Source organism: Berghia stephanieae, chromosome 1 (genome assembly GCF_034508935.2).
Source record: "Berghia stephanieae isolate SIO BIC M18660-M18661 chromosome 1, UCSD_Bste_1.3, whole genome shotgun sequence".
Taxonomy (NCBI): Eukaryota; Metazoa; Mollusca; class Gastropoda; order Nudibranchia; family Aeolidiidae; genus Berghia; species Berghia stephanieae.
The window spans coordinates 102,181,290-102,205,816 of NC_088360.1; the positions used below are offsets into that span (position 1 = coordinate 102,181,290).

General features: G+C 37.6%; 1 protein-coding gene across 5 annotated transcripts; it reads left to right on the plus strand.

Annotated features, from left to right (window-relative positions):
* The first annotated feature begins 568 nt into the window (after positions 1-568).
* On the plus strand, positions 569-21,693 carry LOC144962579 (uncharacterized). 5 transcript variants are annotated; one of them, XM_078895633.1, is made up of 4 exons: positions 569-1,040; positions 6,811-7,017; positions 13,330-14,588; positions 17,736-21,693. In XM_078895633.1, the coding sequence occupies exons 3-4, from the start codon at positions 13,497-13,499 to the stop codon at positions 18,576-18,578; spliced, it is 1,935 nt and encodes a 644-aa protein (XP_078751759.1). In that variant the 5' UTR covers positions 569-1,040; positions 6,811-7,017; positions 13,330-13,496; the 3' UTR covers positions 18,579-21,693. The 5 variants fall into 5 exon arrangements, with proteins under 5 accessions (XP_078751759.1, XP_078751763.1, XP_078751760.1 ...); XM_078895637.1 differs by lacking the exon at positions 6,811-7,017 and adding an exon at positions 7,982-8,140; XM_078895634.1 differs by lacking the exon at positions 6,811-7,017.
* The last annotated feature ends 2,834 nt before the right edge of the window (positions 21,694-24,527 follow it).

Here is a 24,527-nt window from a genome sequence, read left to right on the forward strand (position 1 = left end):
CTACTACTACCACTACTACTACTACTACTACTACTACTACTACTACTACTACTACTACTACTACTACTACTACTACTACTACTACTACTACTAAAAGTACTGCTGTTGCTTGCTGCAGTTACTGCCACTAATGATTATACTTATACCGACATCCCTTAATTTTTGTTAAATTTTCAATTCCATTATATTTGTTTTCCCACAATAGTCTAGACGTTTTTATATTTCACTTTATAAACTGCATTACACAGTTCCTACCCTCTTTTCACTTAATTATTTGCGCACCTTTTAGAAATAGATCTATATATTGTTCTATTTTAATTCGTGCTTCCTTACAAAGAGCATACTACTACCTGCCCATCAATTATTCATCTTAACAACGCCTCTTTCACTACCACATTATCTCATTTATCTGTGTTTTCATTCATCCTGTTTTTTGATAAAGGGGAAATCCCAAAACGTCCATTCTATCTGTTTTCGTAATTAAATTGAAGCTTTTATTCAATTTCACATTGTTATTTATTTGTGTTGGTAAGTAAACATCTAGCTGTGAGTATTTAAAAAACAAAACAAAACAAAACTAAACGCATAACATCAAAAGACATTGAAATAACCGAAAAATAAAATAATTTAGGACTGATTCCAAGGGCCACGCACCTCCCAAACACCCAGACACACAAAAACAGACACGCAAACAAACTAATGCTCACACTGGTTTAGTGCCTAAAGCTTAGCCACTCACTCACTAACTCCCTCACTCACAGTACACGAAAATGGCGCCGCCACAAGCGCGGCCTGTTGTGCCCGTGTAGTTCGAAGAATAACGAAGTCAGTGCACGCTGTGCTAACTCTCACGAAAAAAAACAAAAACAAATGACATATCCGTTTACTTCGGTACAGCTACACAGCATATGGAAAACTTCGAATTTTGATAACATTATTATTTTAATTTGTAATCCAAAACACGCCAAGTTACAAAAAAAAAAAACTATATGTGGAGGGATATAATAATAATATTTTGATTGTGATTCGGTGGAAATTAGGTAAAAATCGTGGTTTATTAGATACCGTTAATTATTGCTATTCTTCAGACGCGTTCTCTCAACAGCTCTTGGATTTTGGTTTCACTTGATCAAATATGATATTCATTACAAAGGGGATCTTCTTTTAGTCTGTCTTTCAATCTGTAAGTGTTTTAAAGATGACATGTCTGGGTGGGGTTACTGACCTCTCATAGTGGGCGGGAAGGCAATATTACTGTCTTCAACTTCTAACCCCCGACATGTTTTCCAATAAATATGCTTTCTGTTTTAGTCTTGGAATGGGATTACTTGGTTTTGTCCAGGCCCTTGCCGGACCCCATGACTTTGAGGGAGACAGTCAAATGTATAGAGTTTTGGGAGATTACCTTATTTTCCGTGTAGCCTAAATCATCTCTCTTTTATGTACTGTTACATTTTTTGTTATAAATATATATTGGTTTGTGACCATTTGAGTGTGTCCTTCTTAGTGGGGATCTGTGCTTGTGTCTGGATGAGACTTTTAGGTGATCTCAAACTAAGTACGTACAATGATGGAGTGCTCTTGGAATCTACATCTGTTCCCTATTTGAACACCCCCCCCTTTGTTTTACTTTTTCTCGTATGCTTCCAATTGTAAACCTCCTAACATTTTGACTATCCCGTTTTCTTCCTTTTTACTGACCCAAATGTATTGCAAGCCCTTAAAAACAAAAACTAAACAAAAGATGATATGTCTGCTATGACTGTCTTTTTGTCTCTATGAATGCTCGTAAATTATAAAAAAAATATCTTACGTATGTTCGTTTAAAATGCTTTTGGGTTATTTTCCCTTGTAATTAAGTTTAAGTGCACTGTTCTCGTCGATTTATACTCATCCATCTACCTTAGACATTGGTGTTATACGTTTAGGTAAAATACAACGTCCGCCATCCGGATTTAGCGTACCAACACACATAAATATGTATAATTTTTAATGCTTATAGTCTGATTTATATAATTTAATGAGAACTTATAATTAAATTGGCTAACTTAAAACAATAACAAAAGGCTGAGTGAAGTCAAATTCGTTCCTTATATATATAATATATATATATATATATATATATATATATATATATATATATATATATATATATATAAAAGACATATATATGTCTTTCTGTCTGTCTGTCTGTATATCTCTCTGTTTGTATGTCTATCGATCAAACTATCTTTCAATCTATCTAATAATCTATCTATTTCTATCCTCCATCTTTCTCGATCCCTCTATCCATCGATCCATTTATCACTCTGTCGACCTATATTATATAAATCAATCTGATGTGCCCCGAGAGAAGAACCTAAATCTAAGAAACTAGAATTAAATCCAAATATTTGGATTCAAAATAGAATCATATGGAAGGACTTCCCTAGTTTCACAGCACGCCATTTTTATCGACCGGAAATCCCCTGAGCCCCCCTCCCCCCCCCTCCCCCTTTTCCCCCGCGCCCTTCAACCCTAACTGATCAAACATCATGTTTGTCATTACTCATCACTCGCAAATTAATAATGGCGTCGGCAGGAGTCGTAAGCGACAACCGACTGAGCAAATTGTTTTAGAAATTAGGAAAAAAATCACACCATTTATAAAAATTTAAAAATTCTAATACTTATTGAACATTGCAACAAGAATCCATAATGCCCAAAAGATGAAGCGATATAATAAAAGTACAGTGAAACTCCCATCATATGACCCACCGCTATATTTAATTTTATTATCTGAATGAACTAGGTCAAATTATTATTAAAATTATTACTTTTTAAGTTGAAATAATAAACTCACCCTCTCTAATGAAGGTAAATGTTTTAACTCAAAATTTGTGAGCTAAGCTTGAGATTCAGTTTTCAGCATCATGATCATTATACCTTTTCGACGTGTACATATATACAGGTCTGACACCCGACCCGGCTTATGGGTCTAGTTTAACATTGTTGGAATGGGACAATACTTTGCGTCTTTTTTTTTTGAGATTTCATTTACAACAATGAGCCCATAAGGAATTGGGTTATCAGACCTGCAAATAAGTGCACGTCGACTGTTATCATTATACCTCTATAATATTATACCATTCTGAGACGATTGGACACATATATAAATAAAATTTAATAATTTTCTGGAGGAAGGAACGGGGTTGTACATACATGTGTATGTGTGTGTGTGCGCGCGCGCGCGCGCGTGTGTGTGTGTGTGTGAATAGCCGGCTAACCAACCATAATTTATTAAGAGCGAGGACGAGAAGTGGGAATATGGGCTCTTCTGTCTCAAAAAATGGAGGAAGGAGGATGAGGAGGACAAAGGTCGATGAGATGTGTAGATCGATACAGATTAGAGTGTCCTGCCCATCCATACTCGTCCTCTCGACTCTCTATGACAAACCTCCATTCCACTCTTCTCTATTCCCATGCAGTCGCTGGTGCCCACAGAATATTATTATTACGATTAGATACCCCCATTACGCTTCAACAAACCCCTCCTCATTCTCTCTACACTTCACACCTTCTTTCTATTTAATGCTCTCTCTATTTTGATATTATGTCTGAATGTCTGTCAGTCTATCTATCTATCTATCTATCTATCTATCTATCTATCTATCTATCTATCTATCTATCTATCTATCTATCCATCCATCCATCCATCCATCCATCCATCCATCCATCCATCCATCCATCCATCTATCTATCTATCTATCTATCTATCTATCTATCTATCTATCTATCTATCTATCTATCTATCTATCTATCTATCTATCTATCTGTCTGCCTACCTGTCTATGTGTGTGTGTGTATATGTCTATTTGTCTGTCTGTCTTTCAATCAAATTATCTTTTCAATCTATTTTCTAAATTATTAATTTATTTATCTATCTATTTATCTATCTATTTCTATCCCTCTATCTTTGTCGATTTCTCTATCCATTTATCTAAATTTCAAACTATCAACCTATCTATCTGTGTTTCTCTGTCTGCCTGTCTGTTTGTCCATTATAAAGTTATAGACAGTATGCACTTGGCTAAGAAGTTCACAACATTGCCATCCGGAAGTATAACGGACCAACACACAAAACTATGTGTAACCTTAAACGTTTATAGTCTGATTAATACAGTTTAGTGAGAATTACTCATAGACGCGGATGGCAAAAAACAATAACAAAGACCCGAGTGACGTCAACTTCATTCTATCTATAGATAGCCTTTGTTATTGTTATTGTTATTGTTATTTGCCATCCGCGTTTGTGAGTGATTCTCACTAAACTGTATTAACCAGACTATAAAAGTTCATGGTTACACATAGTTTTGTGTGTTGGTCCGTTATACTTCCGGATGGCAATGTTATGAGCTTCTTAGCCAAGCGCATACTATCTATAGTTTATGTTATAGCCTGACATTGACCAAAAAATGACGTCAAAAGGCCAGTCGTTTGCCACAAAAGAAAACAAATCGTGAGTTGTATTCAATAGTTCAACCAATGAAATAACTTGTTTCCTTGAGCTCTACTAACGACAACTCACTAGACGCTACACAAACCTAAAAAATGACGTCAAACTGCAAGTCCTTGAGGGTTCTCGTGTTAGGCTATAGATAGTATGCGCTTGGCTAAGAATCTCATAACATTGCCATCCGGAAGTATAACGGACCAACACACAAAACTGTGTGTATCCATTAACGTTTATAGTCGGGATAATTCAGTTCAGTGAGCATTACTCACAAACGCGGATGGCAAAATATAACAACAAAGGCTTGAGTGACGTCACACAGTTTTGTGTGTTGGTCCGATATACTTCCGGATGGCAATGTTATAAGCTTCTTAGCCAAGCGCATACTATCTATAGTCAGGTAAATACAGTTCAGTGAGCATTACGAATAAACGCGGATGGCAAAAAACAATAACAAAGATCTATAGATAGTTCGAAGATGACGTCAATCAGGTCTTTGTTGTTGTTTTTGCCATCCGCGTTTTATGAGTAATGCTCACTGAACTGTATTAACCTGACTATAAACGTTCATGGATACACACAGTTTTGTGTGTTGGTCCGTTATACTTCCGGATGGCAATGTTATGAGCTTCTTAGCCAAGCGCATACTATCTATAGATAGAATGCGCTTGGCCTAGGAGATTCACAACATTGCCATCCGGAAGTATAACGCACCAACACACAAACTCTGTGTAACCATGAGCTTTTATAGTCTGGTTAATAAAGTTTAGTGAGAACAACTCACAAATGCGGATGGCAAAAACAATAACAAAGGCCTGCGTGACGTCATCTTCGAACTATCTATAGATAGTATGCAGATGACGTCACTCAGGCCTTTGTTATTGTTTTTGCCATCCGCGTTTGTGAGTTGTTCTCACTAAACTGTATTAACCAGACTATAAAAGTTCATGGTTACACAGAGTTTGTGTGTTGGTCCGTTATACTTCCGGATGGCAATGTTGTGAACTCCTTGGCCAAGCGCATTCTATCTATATGTTTCCTATGGCTACGGTCTCTCTCTCTCTCTCTCTCTCTCTCTCTCTACTCTACTCTACTCTCTCTCTCTCTCTCTCTACTCTACTCTACTCTCTCTCTCTCTCTCTCTCTCTCTCTCTCTCTCTCTCTCTCTCTCTCTCTCTCTCTCTCTCTTTCCCTCTCTCTTATCTCTACATATTTTCCTTTCTTCCCCCCTCTTTCTCATTATTCTCACCCTCCCTCTCCTTCTCTTTCCCTCCTCTCTATTCCTCTTTCCCGCTTTCTCTCTTTCTCCTTCTTACTTTCTTATTCTGTTATTTCTTACCCCCCCCCCCCCCCCTTTTTTTTTTTTCATATTCTCTGGCCTCGGTGTATCATGTCGTCTTCTTCTGTAACGCAAGTATGCACGTGAATAAACATGTTAACGTGTGCCTTTCTGTGTGTATGCGTGCTTGTGCGTGTGTATGTGTGTGTGTGTGTTATTTGGAAAAAAAAAAAAAGGGGGGGGGGGGGGGGGGGGGGGTGTAGGAGGGAGGAGGGGAGCAAGGGTAAACTTGTTCCTCCTCTTTATTTACATTATTATTTTTCTTTCTCTCATTTTCTATCACATGTCATGTTTACCTTTTTCAACCTTTATCTTTTCAAATATCTCGTATCATCAATGCATTCATGATTAGGGGGCAGTGTGGCTCAGCAGTTTGGTTTATGCTTCGTACCCAAACGGTACCGAATATATTACAGATGGATGTGATCCAACTACCCTACCCACTGCACTGAGTGGCCTTGGGTATGTCACCCTGCCCCAGCTCACTTTGCCGGCGCACTGCACTGCGGCTGACGCCTGGGTTATTCCGGTTATCACTAGGAATAAACCCTAAAGACACATTATTTGCTCGAGGTAATGGATAAAGAAAGGGAAGAGAGTCAATATTTATTGTTGGGTCGAGAGTAATTTTAAGTTAGGTGGCGGTTGCAAATGACATCAGTGCCTGTTCGCCACCGATCTCCTGGTAAAGCCCAGTGCAGTTTAGTACATTGTTAACATGTTACGTTGTGCAACCGCCCCCTTCATCGTTATCTGTCACTTAGCCTATTAGCCTATACACTATACACACAAATTTACTGACCATGTACGCACACACACACACACAAACACACACTCCCCCCCCCCCCCCCTCCCTTCTCTCTCTCTCTCACACGCACACACACACAAACACACACAGGTATGAACCAACGTAATATATACACACCATGGTTGAACCGGTAGTGACCTATACTAGACTTATTATTATTGTTTCCAACAGGTACGATGCTTTGAATGTAGAGCGTCAAGAGATGCTACACACTACCACAGACATTCATTGACAAAACGGTTTTTTACTTTGGCCAGGAAACATTTACTGTGTCTGTAGATTCAAACTATCCTACAACTTGTCAGAAAGTCCTAAACCCAAGACTCCTGTGATCCCAAGTTTGCGATAATTTCTATCGCTCGATAAATGAAGTTAGAGGTAAACGTTTTCTTACCAAAATTTAGAAAGGTGTTTAGCAGTCTGTGCAAATCTGTCTTTACTCATTCCTATGTATTGCCGAATTCTATAAAAACAAAAACAAACTCACTTTAAGATTTTGGCAAGAAAACGTGTCTTTCGAGCATCGACCAATTAAAATGACCCTCTACTTGTCAAAAACTCTCAAACATGGGAGTTCATTCGGTAGTTCCATTGATATTTGAAATACGAGTTTTTCTTTTGGTCAAAAACATTTTTAATGTGTTTTTTCAGAGTATGGCATGGGAAGCTGAAATCATTACTTTCGAGATATAAAGTTGTGTGGATGGAGAGCACACCGTGTAGCTAAGATAAATATAAGTGTTATGACAAGTGCCGGTGTTATTTGTTTTGAGTAATCAAGCTAAATCCTCTAGCCTATTGCATTTCGGATTTCGTTGAAAATCATTCAAAGTGTGTATAAGATGAAAACTATCCACTTCTTCTTGCCATTGATTGCTGTGTATTGTGTATGGTGTGCTGTTTTAACGGATCTTTGCTGATGCTTCTTGATTTTTTGTTTCCCTACTTGTTCGGTAAGGTATTCTAACATTTTACAATACGAATAGATGGAACAAAACTGACACCACTCAGCTCTTTGTTATTGTTTTTTTTTGTTTTTTTGGTAGCAATCTTTATGTTAGTTCTCAAAAAATTATATGAATCAGACCATATTTTACGTTCAAGGTTGCACATAGTTTTATGCGTTGGTACGTTGCATGTAGCTGGCGGATGTAGCGAATATTTTACCTAGAGGCATAGTATCAATTTCATGAGTAATACATTTAAAGTTTTATATAGCTCGTTATCCACTTAATGTTCTCCAAGCTTTTAACAAGGGGTCCTAAGCCAACAGTGCTACGCTTACCATGTGTGACAAGACATCACGCATATGAGGCGCTATTACTATTTTTTTGTTGGACAGAGACAACGTTGTATCACCGGTCAGGTACTCATTTTGCATCTGAGTGCGGTGAGAGAATGGGGAGAAGGACTCGAACTAAGGACCCACAGACTCGAAAGCGAGTGTCATACCACATGTAACCAGGGCGATCCGGACCTTAGTGGCTGGGTTGTTTGAGCGGTAAGCTGACATGCAAACAACTATGTTCAAATATTATGTGCTTCTTCTTTAGTGTTAGTTGAGAACTTTTTACACGGCATTGCACGGGGTCCAATTCCTATTGTAGGTACTTTCGTCTTTTCCTGGGTAAGACTCTATACCCTCATTTCGAATCGCTCATTCTGATAATAGGCTTCTACAGTCATGACGTCACTTCCCTTGTAATGACGCATAGTAACTTAGTAACTGGCTCTAAACCTGGTTCTAAACAAAGAAAATCGGTACTTTATATTCTTCACGCTGGCTAGAACTTTTCATATGTCATGTAATCAGAATGTATAAAAGTCAAAACATGATCATCTTTATAATGTTTTTATCCTCTGGATACACTTTTATGCTCGTCGGAGAAATATTTCAGAAGGGCGTCCGCCATTGTTCCGATAGTTTAGAGCCAGTAACTAATTTACTATGCGTCATTACGAGGGAAGTGATATCATGACTGTTGAAGCCTATTACAGAGAAGATTAAGCATATGTTTTGGAACCAAACCAGCTTGACTTCTTATAGATAGAACGAAGATGACATCACTCAAGCCTTTGTTATTGTATTTTGCCATCCGCGTTTATGAGTGATTCTCATTAAACTGTATCAACCAGACTATAAAAATTCATGGTTACACACAGTTTTGTGTGTTGGTCCGTTATACTTCCGGATGGCAATGTTATGAGCTTCTTAGCCAAGCGCATACTATCTATAGATAGAATGGAGTTGGTGTCACTCATGTCTTTATTATTGTTTTTTTTGCCATCCATGTTTATGAGTAGTTCTCCCTTAACAGTATTAACCAGGCTATAAAAATTCATGGTTACACATAGTTTTGTGTGTTGCTCCGTTATAGATCGTTTACGCTTGGGTAAGAAGCTCACAACATTGCCATCCGGAAGTATGACGAACCAACACATATGTGTAACCTTAAACGTTTATAGTCTGGTTAATACAGTTTAGTGAGAAATATTCATAAACGCGGATGGCAAAAAACAATAACAAAGATCCGAGTTACGTCATCTTCGTTCTATCTATACTTCTGGATAGCAATGTTGTGAGTTTCTTAGCCAAGCGCACACTACCCATAAGAGTATGACCGGTATTCAGAAGGTCTGAGGTTCGATCCCCAGTCGATCTTTTGGGATTGTTTTTTTTTTTGTGTGTGTGTTTTTCTTTCTTGTTTTGTTTGGTACATTTCACACACACTTCTTCAGATTTGTATCGATCTATAAATGGGACCCCCCAAGGAGATAGTCTGAGCCCGATTCTGTTCACAATATACTTAGAACACGCTCTGAAAAAAGTTCGAAAAGTCATTCCAAAATCAACGACTCATATTGAGAATGCAATCCCTAGAGAAATCGCCTATGCAGATGATGTAGATTATATTGGATCAACACCAGCAAATATAGACATCATACAAAATACCCTCATGAAATATAACCTCCAAGTCAATGCCAATAAAACCGAATTTACAACAATATCGAGGAACAAAGAGGAATGGAAAAGAACAAAGAAAGTGCACGGTCTAGCACCGGATTTAAATAGGTTGCGTTTTTTCTAATCGAAATGATTTTGTAGCCTAGAGAGTAAACTACAATAGTGCCATCTAATGCATGATTCAAGTGTTCTACTTGTATTTACAGATTTACAGGTCTGTTTACTCAATTATTGGCTTCTTTAAATACATTTGTTGTGTTTTAGAGCGACGTATGCATATTATGCAGGTCTAAAACCCAACCCAACTTATGGGCTTAATTTAACATTGTTGTAATGGACAATATTTTGCGTCATATTTTGAGATTTCCATTACAACAATAATTTAGCAATGACTATCCCGCACAAATCTTTGGGCCTCTTTTTCGCTCACGAAGTGCCCGAATTCGCGTCAAAATATGGGACGAAGCCGTTTCGTCTATGCTATTTTAAAAAATTAATTACGACGCTGTTTATCGATGAATATGACTGAAAGTTGGCACACAGTTAGAAAAAAGGTCATTGTAGATTTTGTTAAGCGACAAAACTCGTGCGAGATTACCAGAAGTCCGTTAAAAATAGATTTTTACTCTTTGGAGTCAAATATTTCTAAAACTACTGGGCGTTACAATACAATGAGTTGAGCCAAGGCCATCTTCATAGTTATCTATATAGTTGGCCTTGGTTGAGCACAAAAGGAATTGGGTGATCAGACTTGTAAATAAGTCCACATCGGTTTAGAGCAATATATTTGGGAGGCCTTCCGAAAGCTCCTCGTGCTAGCATTTCTTTCAATTGGTATACCGTAGACCTTTATCATGCGTTTGTTTATTCAATTTGTCAATATATTAGTAGCATTTTAAAAACTCAAGAACAAACGTTGATAGAGTAGTGAAAGTTATACGACTATTGTTTTGGTTTTCCGACGTCAATTTGATTTGTAAAGTGTTGAAAGCAGTCCTAGGTTTTTTCCTTTCTATAAGGGTTAGCTCAAGGTCGGAGGATTATTTTTCTATTGGAGTTAGTCATATGTCTTAGTTAAGGTGCTAGTGTGTTTCCTATTAGGGTTAGTTTAGGCTACTAGGTTGTTTTATTTTTTCTAAGACTTACTTGTGGGAATATTTGGATTGTTTCCCTTAGCACGAGGAGCTTTCGGAAGGCCTCCTCAATATTTTACATTAGGTTAGTTTCAATTTCCATTTGACCTCCCGTGATGAGCAGTTATATCACCCTTACTATCTCTTCCATCCCCCTATGACTATATAATATCTGCTTTCCTTTTCCATGTCGCTTTCCGTGTCTTGGAAGGAGATTACTTGGTTTTGTCCTGGCCCTGGCCAGAGTCCTTGGCTGAGAGGGAAGTAGTCAAGTATAATATACGTTTTTACCAACAATTTGACCACTCGTATAGCCTGTATTTACAAAAATTGGGAAGCCTTCTGAAAGCTCCTCGTGCTAAGGGAAACAGCCCAAATATTCCTACAACTGACCCTTAGAAAACATAAAACCTTGTAAATAGAAAAAAAACAAACACACTAGCACCTTTATTAAGACCTATAACTAACCCTAATATTTTAAAAAATCATCCGATCTCGAGCTAACCCTAATAGAAAAAAAAACATAGGACTACTTTGCACCTACCTTTCAATTCTTTATTTTAAAAAATCAATGGCGGCGGATAACCAATGGTCATATTAAGAAAATTTAAACTTTCACTGATCTATTAAGGTTTGTTCTAGAGTTTTTACAATGCTACTATTTATTGACAAATTGAATGAATAAATGCCTGACAAATGATCCACCGTGAAAATACTACATAATTAAAAGAGATGCTAGACCGAGGACAAAATTTGCTGACAGGAAGATAAGATTTACCAATCTATTTTCTTTTTTTTTTCTTTCTTAATTAACTCACTCAATCCTAGAGATTTTGCTACATTTCAAAATTGGAAAAAATGTATTAAAAATGAGCATGTGCGTGGATAGTTTTATTAAACTACCATAAACATGGAAAAACTAAAAACATTAGCTTCAATACGATGCCTATAATTTATCTCATACGGATATAGTCGGTGTCAGGCTTGAGTGAGTTAAAAAAGCTGGTGTGATTTTCAAAAAAATTGTCTCTTGAATCTGTGCTTGCTGGAATAAGAATGAGGAAAATTCACGGCAGGGGAGCGGTTTCGCGGATAACTAATGAGTTAGTTGCTTATCCAAAACTCGTCAATTGATGCTAAGCGTTCAGGTAAAATACTCACAACATCCGCCAGCCATAGTAAACAAACATACCAACACACAAAACGGTGTGTAACCTTTTATAGTCGAATCCAAACACAAACATGATGTTTAACAATTAGAACAAAGAGATCAACTTCGTTTCTCCTATTAGTCGTGAGTGAAAAGAGTAATAAATTTAATCTCTTAATTCATCCCTAATGGCGATGAGGGGGGGGGGGGGAGGGGATCGAACCTGATAACATCTCGATGCGAAGTAAAGACCATACCGCTGAGCCACACTACTCGCCCCCCCCCCCCCCCCCCCCCCCCACTAACACACCCTTTCTACAGCCAGATCTCAGTTAAATCTGTTACAGTGGCAATTTGCTTTGATGATAAGGTTCAGTAATAATACTATATATTATACATTCAGGGCATCATGTGTGGACAATAAAAAAAAATATAATGTCTAATTTAAGCTATTTTCTATCCGTCGATATTACTGAAACCTAAAATATGTTGATATCCTTAAGAGATAATGCCCTACGTTGGGATGGTGTTCATAACTATTATAAAACTCGGATATAGTTCAATGTGATGCGCGAATATATATATATATACATATATATATATATACTTATATCCATAGTATATATATATAGTATATATATAGTAGTAGTAGTAGTAGTTGTAGTCGGTTGTTGTAGTAGCATTAGTAGTTGTCATAGTAGCAGTATTTACAGCAGCAGCAGCAGTAGTAGTAGTAGTAGTGTATTAGTTAATAGTAGTAGTATATGTTTATTAGTAGTAATAGTAGTATAGTAGTATAGTAGTATAGTAGTAGTAGTAGTGTAGTAATGTAGTAGTCGTCGTCGTCGTCGTAGTAGTAGTAGTATTAGTAGTAGTAGTAGTAGTAGTAGTAGTAGTAGTGATAGTTGTTGTGCTTGTAATGTTAGTCGTGGTTGTAGTTGTGGAAGTGGTGGTAGTAGTAGTCGTTGTTTTCGTCGTCGTTGTCGTATTAATAGTAAGTAGTAGTTGTAGTGGTAGTGGTAGTAGTAGTAGTAGTAGTAGTAGTAGTAGTAGTAGTAGTAGTAGTAGTAGTAGTAGTAGTAGTAGTAGTAGTAGTAAAGCAGTAGTAGTAGTAGTTATAGTAGTAGTAGTAGTAGTAGTAGTAGTAGTAGTAGTTAGTAGTTAGTAGTTAGTACTTAGTACTTAGTACTTAGTAGTTAGTAGTTAGTAGTTAGTAATAGTATGTTGGTGGTAGTAATACAAGCAGTTGTTGTAGCCACAGCAGCATGATCAATAAAATTATTGTAAACAGCAGTTCAATAGAATCAATTCCAGCAATGCCAACTTGTATTATGCCATTGTTCGTTAGTTCTGCTATTTTGTTTGTGTGTCTTAAAGCGTTCAATAATGTTCAAATTCAAGTTAAAATAACGTTCTTGATTTTGTTGTTGTACTTATTTCAGGACATGATTTGACCACCACACCTCCATTTAAAGACGTATTGACCTTATCATGACCATGCAAGAACAGTAGCTATGTCCCGATATTGGTCAAGGTATTGAGTTCTGAAAATCATCCGTGCACCCGATCAAACGAATGAGACCTCTTCACAGATTGCTGAAGTTGGAAAATGTTTCATTGTCGATTACATCGGCGAGCCATAAAACGAATCATTTACAACTTGGCATGTATTTTGATAGTCGTCGTCGGCGCTATTTTTGTATGGGAGATTTTATTTACTCTATCTTCTCTTTTCCGTTACGGTAGCCCGGGAATATTTGGGCCCGATGATGTCACTTGTGTCCAGCCAGTGCTCTCACTAGATGACCCCGTCATGATGAAATTGTACAAAAAGATTCCACGACCCGTTTGCAAGGGTAAAAGAGATTTTGTTTATGTCGAAAATGGAACTCTTCGTTTCACGACGGAAAAGTTAATGGATCATAAATGTGACCTTTACCCTTTGCACAGAGGTCAGGGAGATTATAAGATCAAATATGGGCAGGTTGTAAAGAATGTACAAGATAAAACGCCTCTGCTTTCCGAGTTTTTCAAGGTCAAGTGCCGTAGCGGGGCGCAGACAGTTTATGAAAATTTACATCTAGGAGTCCATCACAACAACACTCTAAAAGAACGTTCGAAAAACATACCACTACCTCCTGATGGGTTGGGTCTGTCTGTTGTTATGTTAGGATTTGACTCCATGTCTAGGATGTCATGGCTACGGCGCATGCCCAAAACACGTGACTATTTCGTCAACAAATTGCAAGCAATCGAACTTGAGGGTTACAATATTATGGGAGACGGTACACCAGCAGCACTCTTTCCTATCCTCACAGGCAAACACGAGCAGGAGCTTCCAGAAGCTAGGAGAAAATTCAAAGGTGCCAAGCCGGTTGACAGTTTCCCTTGGATATGGAAAGACTTTCAGAAAAATGGTTACATCACTTCTTGGGCGGACGCTGAGATCAGCATGGCGCCGTTTAATTATAGACTCCGGGGATTTGCACACGAGCCTACGGATTTTTTCATGCGTCCATTTTACCTGGCCGTGGATCCCACTTACCCAAAGTATACGCAGGGATGCCACGGCTCCATACCAAAGCATGAAAATTGGTTCAATTTTATCAGAGACATTCACTACATGTACGGGGACGCTCCAAAGTTCCTGTTTCACTTTTACGCAACGCTGAGCCATAACGATAACAACCCTATCTCTTCTGTGAGTATTAAATTTCATTATTTATTTCATCATCATCGTCGTCGTCGTCGTCATCATCATCATCATCATCATCATCATCATCATCATCATCATCATCATCATCATCATCATCATCAACAACAACAACAACAACAACAACAACAATAATAATAATAATAATAATAATAATAATAATAATAATAATAATAATAATAATATAATAATAATAATAATAATAATGAGGATGATGATGATGATGATGATAATAATAACAAAGACAATGATAATAATCGTTATGATAATAAAGACAATAGTAATAATAACAATATCAATAATAAAAACGATAATGATTATAATATTAAAATAATAATATGAAATAATAATAATAATAATAATAATAATAATAATAATAATAATAATAATAATAATAATAATAATAATAATAATAATAATAATAATAATAATAATCTATATTAATAAATAATAATAATAATAATAATAATAATAATAATAATAATAATAATAATAATAATCTATAATAATAATAGTCAGTATTGTAACAGAACTAGTTTAAATTTGGATCCATCAGATTTTATGGCCTTCAGGTAGAATAAATGGAATACTTTGCAGTTCAGTAAGGACGTTGTAAACTGTTGATATTTTCGGCCAGAAGCACGGTTTTGTGTCGCTCTATGTTGTAAAGCGCTTTGAGCACGTTTAGTGGATATTGCTCTATATAAAAGCTCTTTAAGAATTTATTCTGAATAAAACGCAATCCATAATTTGGCTTACTGGATGACTGGTCGCGTTCTAGACTTCATACATGCAAACGTGCGTGTAGCATTGAAATGACATAATTGAAGAGGTGTTTTATGTTGGAGCTTCTTCTTCTTCTTCTTCGTTCCTCTGATGGACATCTATGGCTGCAGTCCGACATCTGCTATGAAGTCTGTGGTCCGCTTTAGGTCCTCAGCCTCACCATAGAGCTTTGTGTTGAGTGTTGTAGCGGTGACCCAGTGGTTCGAACGTTGCACGTTGTATAATGGGCAATCCATAAGCACATGTAAAGTGGTTTCATGGTCGGTTCCACATGGGCAATAAGGGGTTGTTCCAATACCTAGCTTTGTAAACATATGTCCTCTTAGTCTATTGTGTCTTGTTCGGAGGCGGAATAGAGTGACTTGGCTACTTCGCTGAATGGCATGGATTGGATCCTGCTTGTTGTGTTCCAGGTGTGTGTCATTCCTTTCTTTGTCTATTTTTAGCTTTATTATTTTCTTTTGCTGATGGTAAGTGATTGACGACTTCGGTTGTTCCTTTTGGGCTCCTTCTTGGCCAGTTGATCGGCAATTTCATTTCCATATATACCTACATGACTTGGAATCCACTGCAGCACAATTTCTCCTGTTTTATCAGATAAGCCCTCAAGGGCCTCCACAGTGTGTGCGGCTTCAGAGTCCTGGTAATTTTCAATAGACCGGAGAGCATCATCAGAGTCTGTCAAGTAAACCACATTTTTCCCGTATATTCTGTTATGTTGGAGCAAGAACGGCCTACTGCGGCCGCACGTCTTGACCGCGGCCAGTCATAGTACCCTACCGCGTCCACATACAAGAACAATACAGACGAAGACCTTATGTTTTTAAAAAAAATGAAATAATACAAGTGAAAACAATAAAAATCAAAGTGTTGAGATCCGTATAAAAATACTGATAAAAATGATAATGATTTTGGATTGGAACCCAAACTGTTGGAAACAATAGGCTTTAACAGTCGTGACGTCACTTCCCTCGTAATGACGCATAGTAACTTAGTAACTGGTTCTAAACTATCAGAACAATGGCGGACGCCCTTATGAAATACTTCTCCGACGAGGATAAAAGGGTATCCAGAAGTGAGAAACATTGTAAATCTGATCATGTTTTGACTTTTATACATTCTGAACACATGACATGTGAAAAAGTTTTAGCCAGCATGAAGAATAAAAGTACCGATTTTCTTTGTTTAGAACCAAGCAGCTCGTTGCTGGACGGACGTGACATCAGACTATTGAATCCTATTTCTGAAAATGAAGTATGAAAGGTAACCCCAGACTGACTCAAATATGGCCCACAAATTCCATGACCGCACTTTTTGAGGTCCGGTCTCTATGGGTCTTTACAATTACCGGAGCCATCTATATCACCAATGCCTTTGATGTTATCAATGGACAGCAGCAAAAACACTGTAAAGCACGTGAACATACTCCTTTTACATTGATTGAACACACAAGATCCGTATTTTAACGAGAATCAAGAAGTTATAATCTGACGATGTGAAACATCCTTATCTATATGAAAACTCAGAAAAGTTCGCACTAGTACTAGTAGATTGTTATAAATGCTCGCAATGTCGAAAATATATACACGACACGAGGGTTACAAGAAAAGAACAGGTGTCAGAAAATGAAACACCGCAGGTTATTCTCTGACACTGAAGCTTTCTCGCTGTAATAATGTGTAGTAGTAGGTTGCCTACTTGTCGGATATCAGCGGAATTTAAAAGGTTATTTATTGTAAATAAGTTAAAACTAGATCCCAGGGTGTCGTTTAGTGCAAATGATAAACGTTTGTTGCTTGTTTTGGGTGTTTTCGAATCAAAAATACAGTACCTGAATATCAGATCCAATAAGACAAAGGCGAAAATGTTTACAAGAGGCCTATCATTTCTATACATACATTTTTTCGTTATCTCTAAAACTAACAATTTATTTTGATTTGGTTTACATACCAAGGGCAATAATCACAAAATAACACGTCATGATTATGGATCAAAGTACATTTATTTCCCTTAGCTGGTGCTCTGTTGTCTTGGTGTCCACGTGTTTATTTGCTCAAATCCGATTGTTGTTGTTGTTGTTGTTGTTGTTGTTGTTGTTGTTGTTGTTGTTGTTGTTCCTTTTTTGTTTGTTTTTGGTATTGTCTTTTCTTTTTGTTATCATGCAACTTTTGTTATTGTTGTTTTTGGGATGATGATGTTGATAGTGGTGATCTCTCTTGTAATGGATCTGTTGTAGACAGACCCAAAATCTTTGGAATTGTTAATTGATAGTTATTGCACTTAACTACTCACATGTTTCAAGACAATGCACCATTAAGTTAATTTATTCCTATTTACGTTTATTTTCAGGCGGACGAAGACCTTTTAAACCTCATTTCAACTCTGGAAAACGAGGGGTATCTCAACAACACCCTGCTCGTACTGTTCGCAGACCACGGAGCTCGGTACTATTCTGTCCGTGCGACTCTGTCCGGAAAACACGAGGAGCGCATGCCTTATTTCTCTCTACTGTTTCCTCGATCGTTCCGAGAAACCTACTCTGGTCTCATAGAAAATTTAAAAATAAATTCCAAAAGACTGACCACGCCGATGGACATCCACGAAACTCTTCGAGATATTCTTCACTACAGCGGTGGAAAAATTGGAAATTTAACCGACAGGGGTATAAGCTTATTCAAAGAGATTCCCAAGCAGAGAAGCTGCGGACATGCCGATATCGCACCGCATTGGTGTTCGTGTCTGCAGTGGAAACCTCTGAATGTTCACGGCCGGGACGGAAGGCAAGCTCTGAAGAAAGCCATCACGACTATCAACGATTTAACGTCGGAGTACCGTAGTGATTGCGCCGAACTGGCGATTGAAAACGTCACGATGGCCGTGCAGATACAGACGAGCGACTCGATTCTGAAATTTAAAGAAACAACAGGCGATCGCGGCCTCGAACCCATCCTGAGCGACAAGAAAACGAAGCTGAACACCATTCTTTTTCAGCTGACGTTCTTTACGACGCCAGGTGGCGGGCACTTCGAGGTGACGGTGGAGTATTCGTTCACTAAATTCTTGATGACTGTCAATCCCAAGGCCATAAGCAGGATAAACAAATACGGGAACGCTCCGGCGTGTATACTAGCAAAGAATCGAGAGTTGAGACAGTACTGCTACTGTAAGCAAAATATGGAATCAAACTCATAGGTCCACGTTCGATTTATAAAAGTCATGCATATTAAAATTAAAACGAATCATCATCGTCGCCGTCATCATCCTTGTCATCGTCGTTGTCGTTATGATGATGATGGTGATAATGATTATTACGATTACGATCATCGTCATCTTCCCGTCATTATCATCACCATTATCATTATTATTATTATTATTATTATTATTATTATTATTATTATTATTATTATTATTATTATTATAGTCATCATCATCATCATCATCATCATCATCATCATCATCATCATCATCATCATCATCATCATCGTCGTCGTCATCGTCATCACCATCACCGTCCTTCTTGTATTGTATCCCATAGCGGGCAGGGAGGTACATACTGTGTCTTCTATCCCCTTATATCTGTTTTCCAACATGCTTTCTGTCTTTGTCTTGGAATGAGATTACTTGGTTTTGTCCTGGCTCTGGCCGGAGTCCTAGCTGGGAGGGAAACAGTCAAATGCATAGTTATTGTTTTGGGAGATGATATTTTTTTCCTTGTAAATCATCTCTCTGTTATGTATTATTATTTTTATTTTGAATGTATAATGTAAGCATTTGAGTGTATTCCTCTTTGTTGGATTTTGTGCTTGTGTCTGGATGAGACTTGTAGGTGATTTCAAACTAAGTACATTGGTGGTATGCTCTTGGAATCTACATCTGATCCCTATTTGTTCTCAGATACCCTTTGTCTTACTTTTTCTTGGGTACTTTAATTGTAATTCTAGAACTTTTTACTATCCCATTTTCTTCCTTTTTACTGGCGCTAATATAACCTAAATGTGTTGCAAGCGCCGTAAAACCCTTAAAAACAAAAACAAAACAAACATCATTAGCACCATCATCATAAGCATCACCATCATCATCATCGTCGCCGTCATCATCATCATCATCATTATCATCATCGTCAACATCATCATCGTCAACATCTTCATCATCATCGTCATCAGCATCATCGTCGTCATCATCATCATTATCATCATCATCACCATCATCATCATCATCATCATCATCATCATCATCAACATCATCACCATCACCGTCCTTCTTGTATTGTGAACCATTGATATAACTACTAATGCCGATGTGACATTGATTGCCATAACTACTACTGCTGCTGCCTTTATGGTACTACTACTACTACTACTACTACTACTACTACTACTACTACTACTACTACTACTACTACTACTACTACTACTACTACTACTACTACTACTACTACTACTAATACAACAACAACAACAACTACTACTACTACTACTACTACTACTACTACTACTACTACTACTACTACTACTAGTACTACTACTACTACTACAACTACTGCAATTACTTCTTCCTCTTACTCTTATTTATATTTTTATCATCATCATTATCGTCGTCGTCGACGGTATACAAATGCCATTTGTCTTCTTTCACGACTCCACTTTTTTAATCCCGGAAACCTTGAAAATTTCTGGTTTATTGCCAGAGATACAACCATCATGTGCACATTCTGGCTTTGTATGGATGGTGTGTGCTTAGGTAAAATACTCACCTGTTCTGCCCGCCAGATCAGTTGTACTAACACAGATAACTATGTGTAACCGTTAACATTTATATCCTGGATTTTAGTGTGAATTGAAAACCCATTCAAATTCATCTTCGTTCATCTTATATCACAGGCTTTATTAATGCAGTATTCTCTAAAAGCTGTCACATTTAATACTCGTCCATCTGCTAGATGTTACCTTAAACATCTCGTATCACATGAAACATCAAGCCTCTATTCATTAACCATTTCAATATTAAAATCACTGCCTAGTTCTCTTGACTTTAACTTTTAAAAAATTTATCTTAGTTACAATTCTTAGGTTATTTATTTTATTGATCTCAGTGAGATTCCTTTACATATCGACCTAGACGACACAAACAAATGATGTACACTCAATCCTTTTTGTCCATAAAAACTATAAATGCATCATTTCTTTTTAACCAGCAGCATTTCATGGTTAGCTAGATATTGCATTCCAGAACATTAAAATCGTTGGTTCCTTTCAATGAGAATGAGCACTTATACGCTCGAACACTGTTTCCTTGAACTCCTCTTGCAAAACAGTTCGAGAAAACAGTAGTTCGAGGAAAACTTATGCAAAGAGATATAAGGAAAAAAATGGAACATTCGAATGGGTTCGAGGGAATTGTGTGTTCGAGGAAACCGTGATCCAGTGTAGTTTCTTCAATTACATAAAGTATAGAATTCACTTTCATACTTCCGATGACTAAAGCCTAATAAATTCGCATGTCAGCATCTGCTTCCCCGATATAGATCTACTGCCGTACTAAGGACATCGGGACATAAAAGAGGGAAGTTCGAAAAGAAACCGGGGTCATGTCATAACTCAGTCCGAATAGGTAAAAGTCAAACTGTGCCAGATTTGTACTGCGATAATCAAAAGATTATTTTTTGCTCTCCAGTCCTCAAAAGGCCCAAGAATGAGATCTGTCTCGGTGTCGCTGTCATGTTGACACCGATCCAGAAGTTTTCGGGAAACTTTGAAGCATGAATTCTTCTATTTACATTTTTGGAACCCAGCTGCCACACATTTTCCATTGCACCAATATGTCATGGAGAATTTCATGAACAGTGCTTTTTGGGGGGATTTTAAGTTTTTAAAAAAATGTCCTGAATCATTAATCACTCTCATATCACATTTGATGATCTTATGGACTCGACTTTTTGGCGTTTTTGGCCGACTACATTTGGGTTCGTTTTCAAGAGTTGTACGGCGTCTTTGGACCAAGAAACACTACAGATAAATCTGAGACGTAGACATTGTGTTCTCACCTTATGTTTCGGTTATTACATGATGAAATTCACATGGTTTTCTTCCTTTTCTAAACAAAAAGCAGGCAATAGTTTAGACCTTCAGCTTTGACAATTCTGTGATTGGGAGTCGCCATCTCAAAAAACAAAAAACAAAAAACAAAACCCGTTTAATATTAATATTGTGTCCATTGATGGAAGTGAAATGTCACAAATAAATAAATGTTTATTTCCTATTTTTCTGTGTTTACAATAAATCGCGATCACTTGATCTTAAAGATAAAATTGGTATTCTCGATCATAATTGAGTTGGTCATATCTAATTCATAAACATTTGAATTTTTCCGATGACTCGTATGACTCGTATAATGAATGGATTGTTTTGATTAATTTGTATAATTTGTCTCTTTACTGTTTAACTATAATTTTGTATTGATTTGACGTTTATCATTTACTAATAATCCAGCATAATATATTTTCTTCACTGAGTGAAGGAGGTCCATGAATGTCAACTTGTTTTCAGTTCTAGTCCCCCCCCCCCCCCCTCCCTCCACCTTCCCATCCGGGCCAGTTGAGTTCCCTTTCAAGTTATTTCTATCCAGTGAGCCCCCGTCCCGGTGAACACTTGATTATCTTCTGGCTGAGAAAATAATCAGTGTACATTTTTTTTCCGGAGATATCTGTTTCCTCTTTCAAATAAATAACTTAATAAATATGAACATATATTATCTATAGCGTTTCCATGGATTTCCCATGCTCAACGCGCTCTACAATGTTTATTCGTTTATTCCCCCAGCAGGCCAGTGGAACCATATTTCCATTTCATATTGTAGCCTGTTTTTGTACTCACACTCTTACAATGTCCGTCACTGCCTGTAGTCAAGTACTCATTCACACCTGAGTCGAGTGGAGTAATGTGTTTAAGTGTCTTTGCCAAGGATATATTATTGTCGGGCTGAATTTTCCCACGATCACTACCACCCAACCCCCCTCTGATCACGCTTAACAATGCTTGACTTTTGTGACATGAAGAGTCACCGTACCGCTGAGCCACTGAGCCACAGAAATCGTTCAAATCATCTCTTTGTTTTATTTATGTTTTATTGTAATATGTTGATACTTTATAATACATAATATCTCGAGTGTCCCTCTTTTCTGTCCCCCATAATAATCATATGGGATTTATGAGTTGTCTTAGAATTAGCAAGAGAGTACGTATTTATTTAATTAAGGTTATTCCCTCTGTCAACGTGCCCTTGTTTTACTTTATCCTGCTCCCATAGCGGGCAGGGAGATACATACTGTGTCTTCTATCCCCTTATATCTTATCCAACAAGCTTTCTGTCTTTGTCTTGGAATGAGATTACTTGTTTTTTTTTCCTGGCCCTCGTCGGAGTCCTGGCTGAGAGGGAGACAGTCAAATGCATAGTTATTGTTTTGGAGATGATATTTTTTTCCTTGTAAATCATCTCTCTGTTATGTATTATTATATTTGTTATTTTAAATGTATAATGTAAGCATTTGAGTGTATTCCTCTTTGTTGGATTTTATTCTTGTGTCCGGATGAGGCTTATAGGTGATCTCAAACTAAATACATTGATAGTGTGCTCTTGGAATCTACATCTGATCCCTATTTGTTCCCAGTTCCCCTATGTCTTACCTTTTCTTGGGTGCTTTAATTGTAATTCTAGAACTTTTTACTATCCCATTTTCAGGGGGGGGGGGGGGGGGGGGGGGGGGGGGGGGGGGGGGGGGGGGGGGCACATACTGTGTCTTCTATCCCCTTATATCTGTTTTCCAATATGCTTTCTGTCTTTGTCTTGGAATGAGATTACTTGGTTTTGTCCTGGCCCGGCCCGAGTCCTGGCTGGGAGGGAAACAGTCAAATGCATAGTTATTGTTTTGAGAGATGATATTTTTTTCCTTGTAAATCATCTCTCTGTTATGTATTATTATATTTATTTTTAATGTATGATGTAAGCATCTTGAGTGTATTCCTCCTTGTTGGATTTTGTGCTTGTGTCCAGATGAGACTTATAGGTGATCTCAAGCTAAGTACATTGATGGTATGCTCTTGAATCTACATCTGATCCCTATTTGTTCCCAATTCCCCTTTGTCTTACTCTCTCTCTTGGGTGCTTTAATTTTAATTCTAGAACTTTCGACTATCCCATTTTCTTCCTTTTTACTGGCGCTGATATAACCTTAATGTGTTGCAAGCGCTGTAAAACCCTTAAAAACAAAAAACAACAACTATCCCATTTTCTTCCTTTTTACTGGCGCTTATATAACCTAAATGTATTGCAAGCGCCGTAAAACCCTTAAAAACAAAAACAATACTTTATTCTGGCCGCTTATGATAAATAGCAGCAACATTATCATCATCATCATCACCATCATCACCATCATCATCATCATCATCATCATCATCATCATCATCATCATCATCATTGTGCGGCTATGTGGTCTAGTGGTATGACACTCGCTTTCGGGTCGGAAGGTCCTGGGTTCGAGCCTCGCGCTCGGCGCATAATTGAGTCCTTGGAAAAGGTTTTTACTCACATTCTCTCACCGTACTCAGGTGTAAAATGAGTACCTGGCCGTTGACAGCGTTGTCTTTGTCCGAAAAATTGTAATATCGCATAACACTCGAAGTGGGCCGGGAAAACCGGGAAAAGCCGGGAACTTTATTTTGAAATTTCCCGACCGGGAAAAGCCGGGAAAATCGGTGAAAATTGTCTGGGGCCGGGAAAAAGCCGTGAGAAAAATTTAGGTGAACAACAACCCAACATGTATTCTTCCGCGTAATCATTACCCAACCTGCGAACGATCGGCTTAGAGCATGGCAGCAGCCTCTTATGGTTTCCTCACACTACTAGGCCCTATGTTATGACGATCGACCTAATCAGCAAAGTCCGGTCCGCATTCGTAGAGTACACAGACTATTAACATGTTTCCTGTGCATGACGTAATTATAGTGGTTTAGAGTCATCGCTGAAACACTGGAAGACGGCAATGGGATAGTTGCGTCAGTTGTTGAATAAATTATCAGGCACGGTTGATAAGTAAAAAAAACCAATTATGTTGTAGTTACATTTGAAACAAACAAAGTATATCAC

Bases quoted from the DNA above. Each gene is read 5' to 3' on its own strand.
- LOC144962579 (XM_078895633.1), top strand. From the start codon at position 13,497: ATGTTTCATTGTCGATTACATCGGCGAGCCATAAAACGAATCATTTAC. The intron at 14,589-17,735 runs GTGAGTATTAAA...GTTTATTTTCAG, and splicing joins ATAACAACCCTATCTCTTCT to GCGGACGAAGACCTTTTAAA.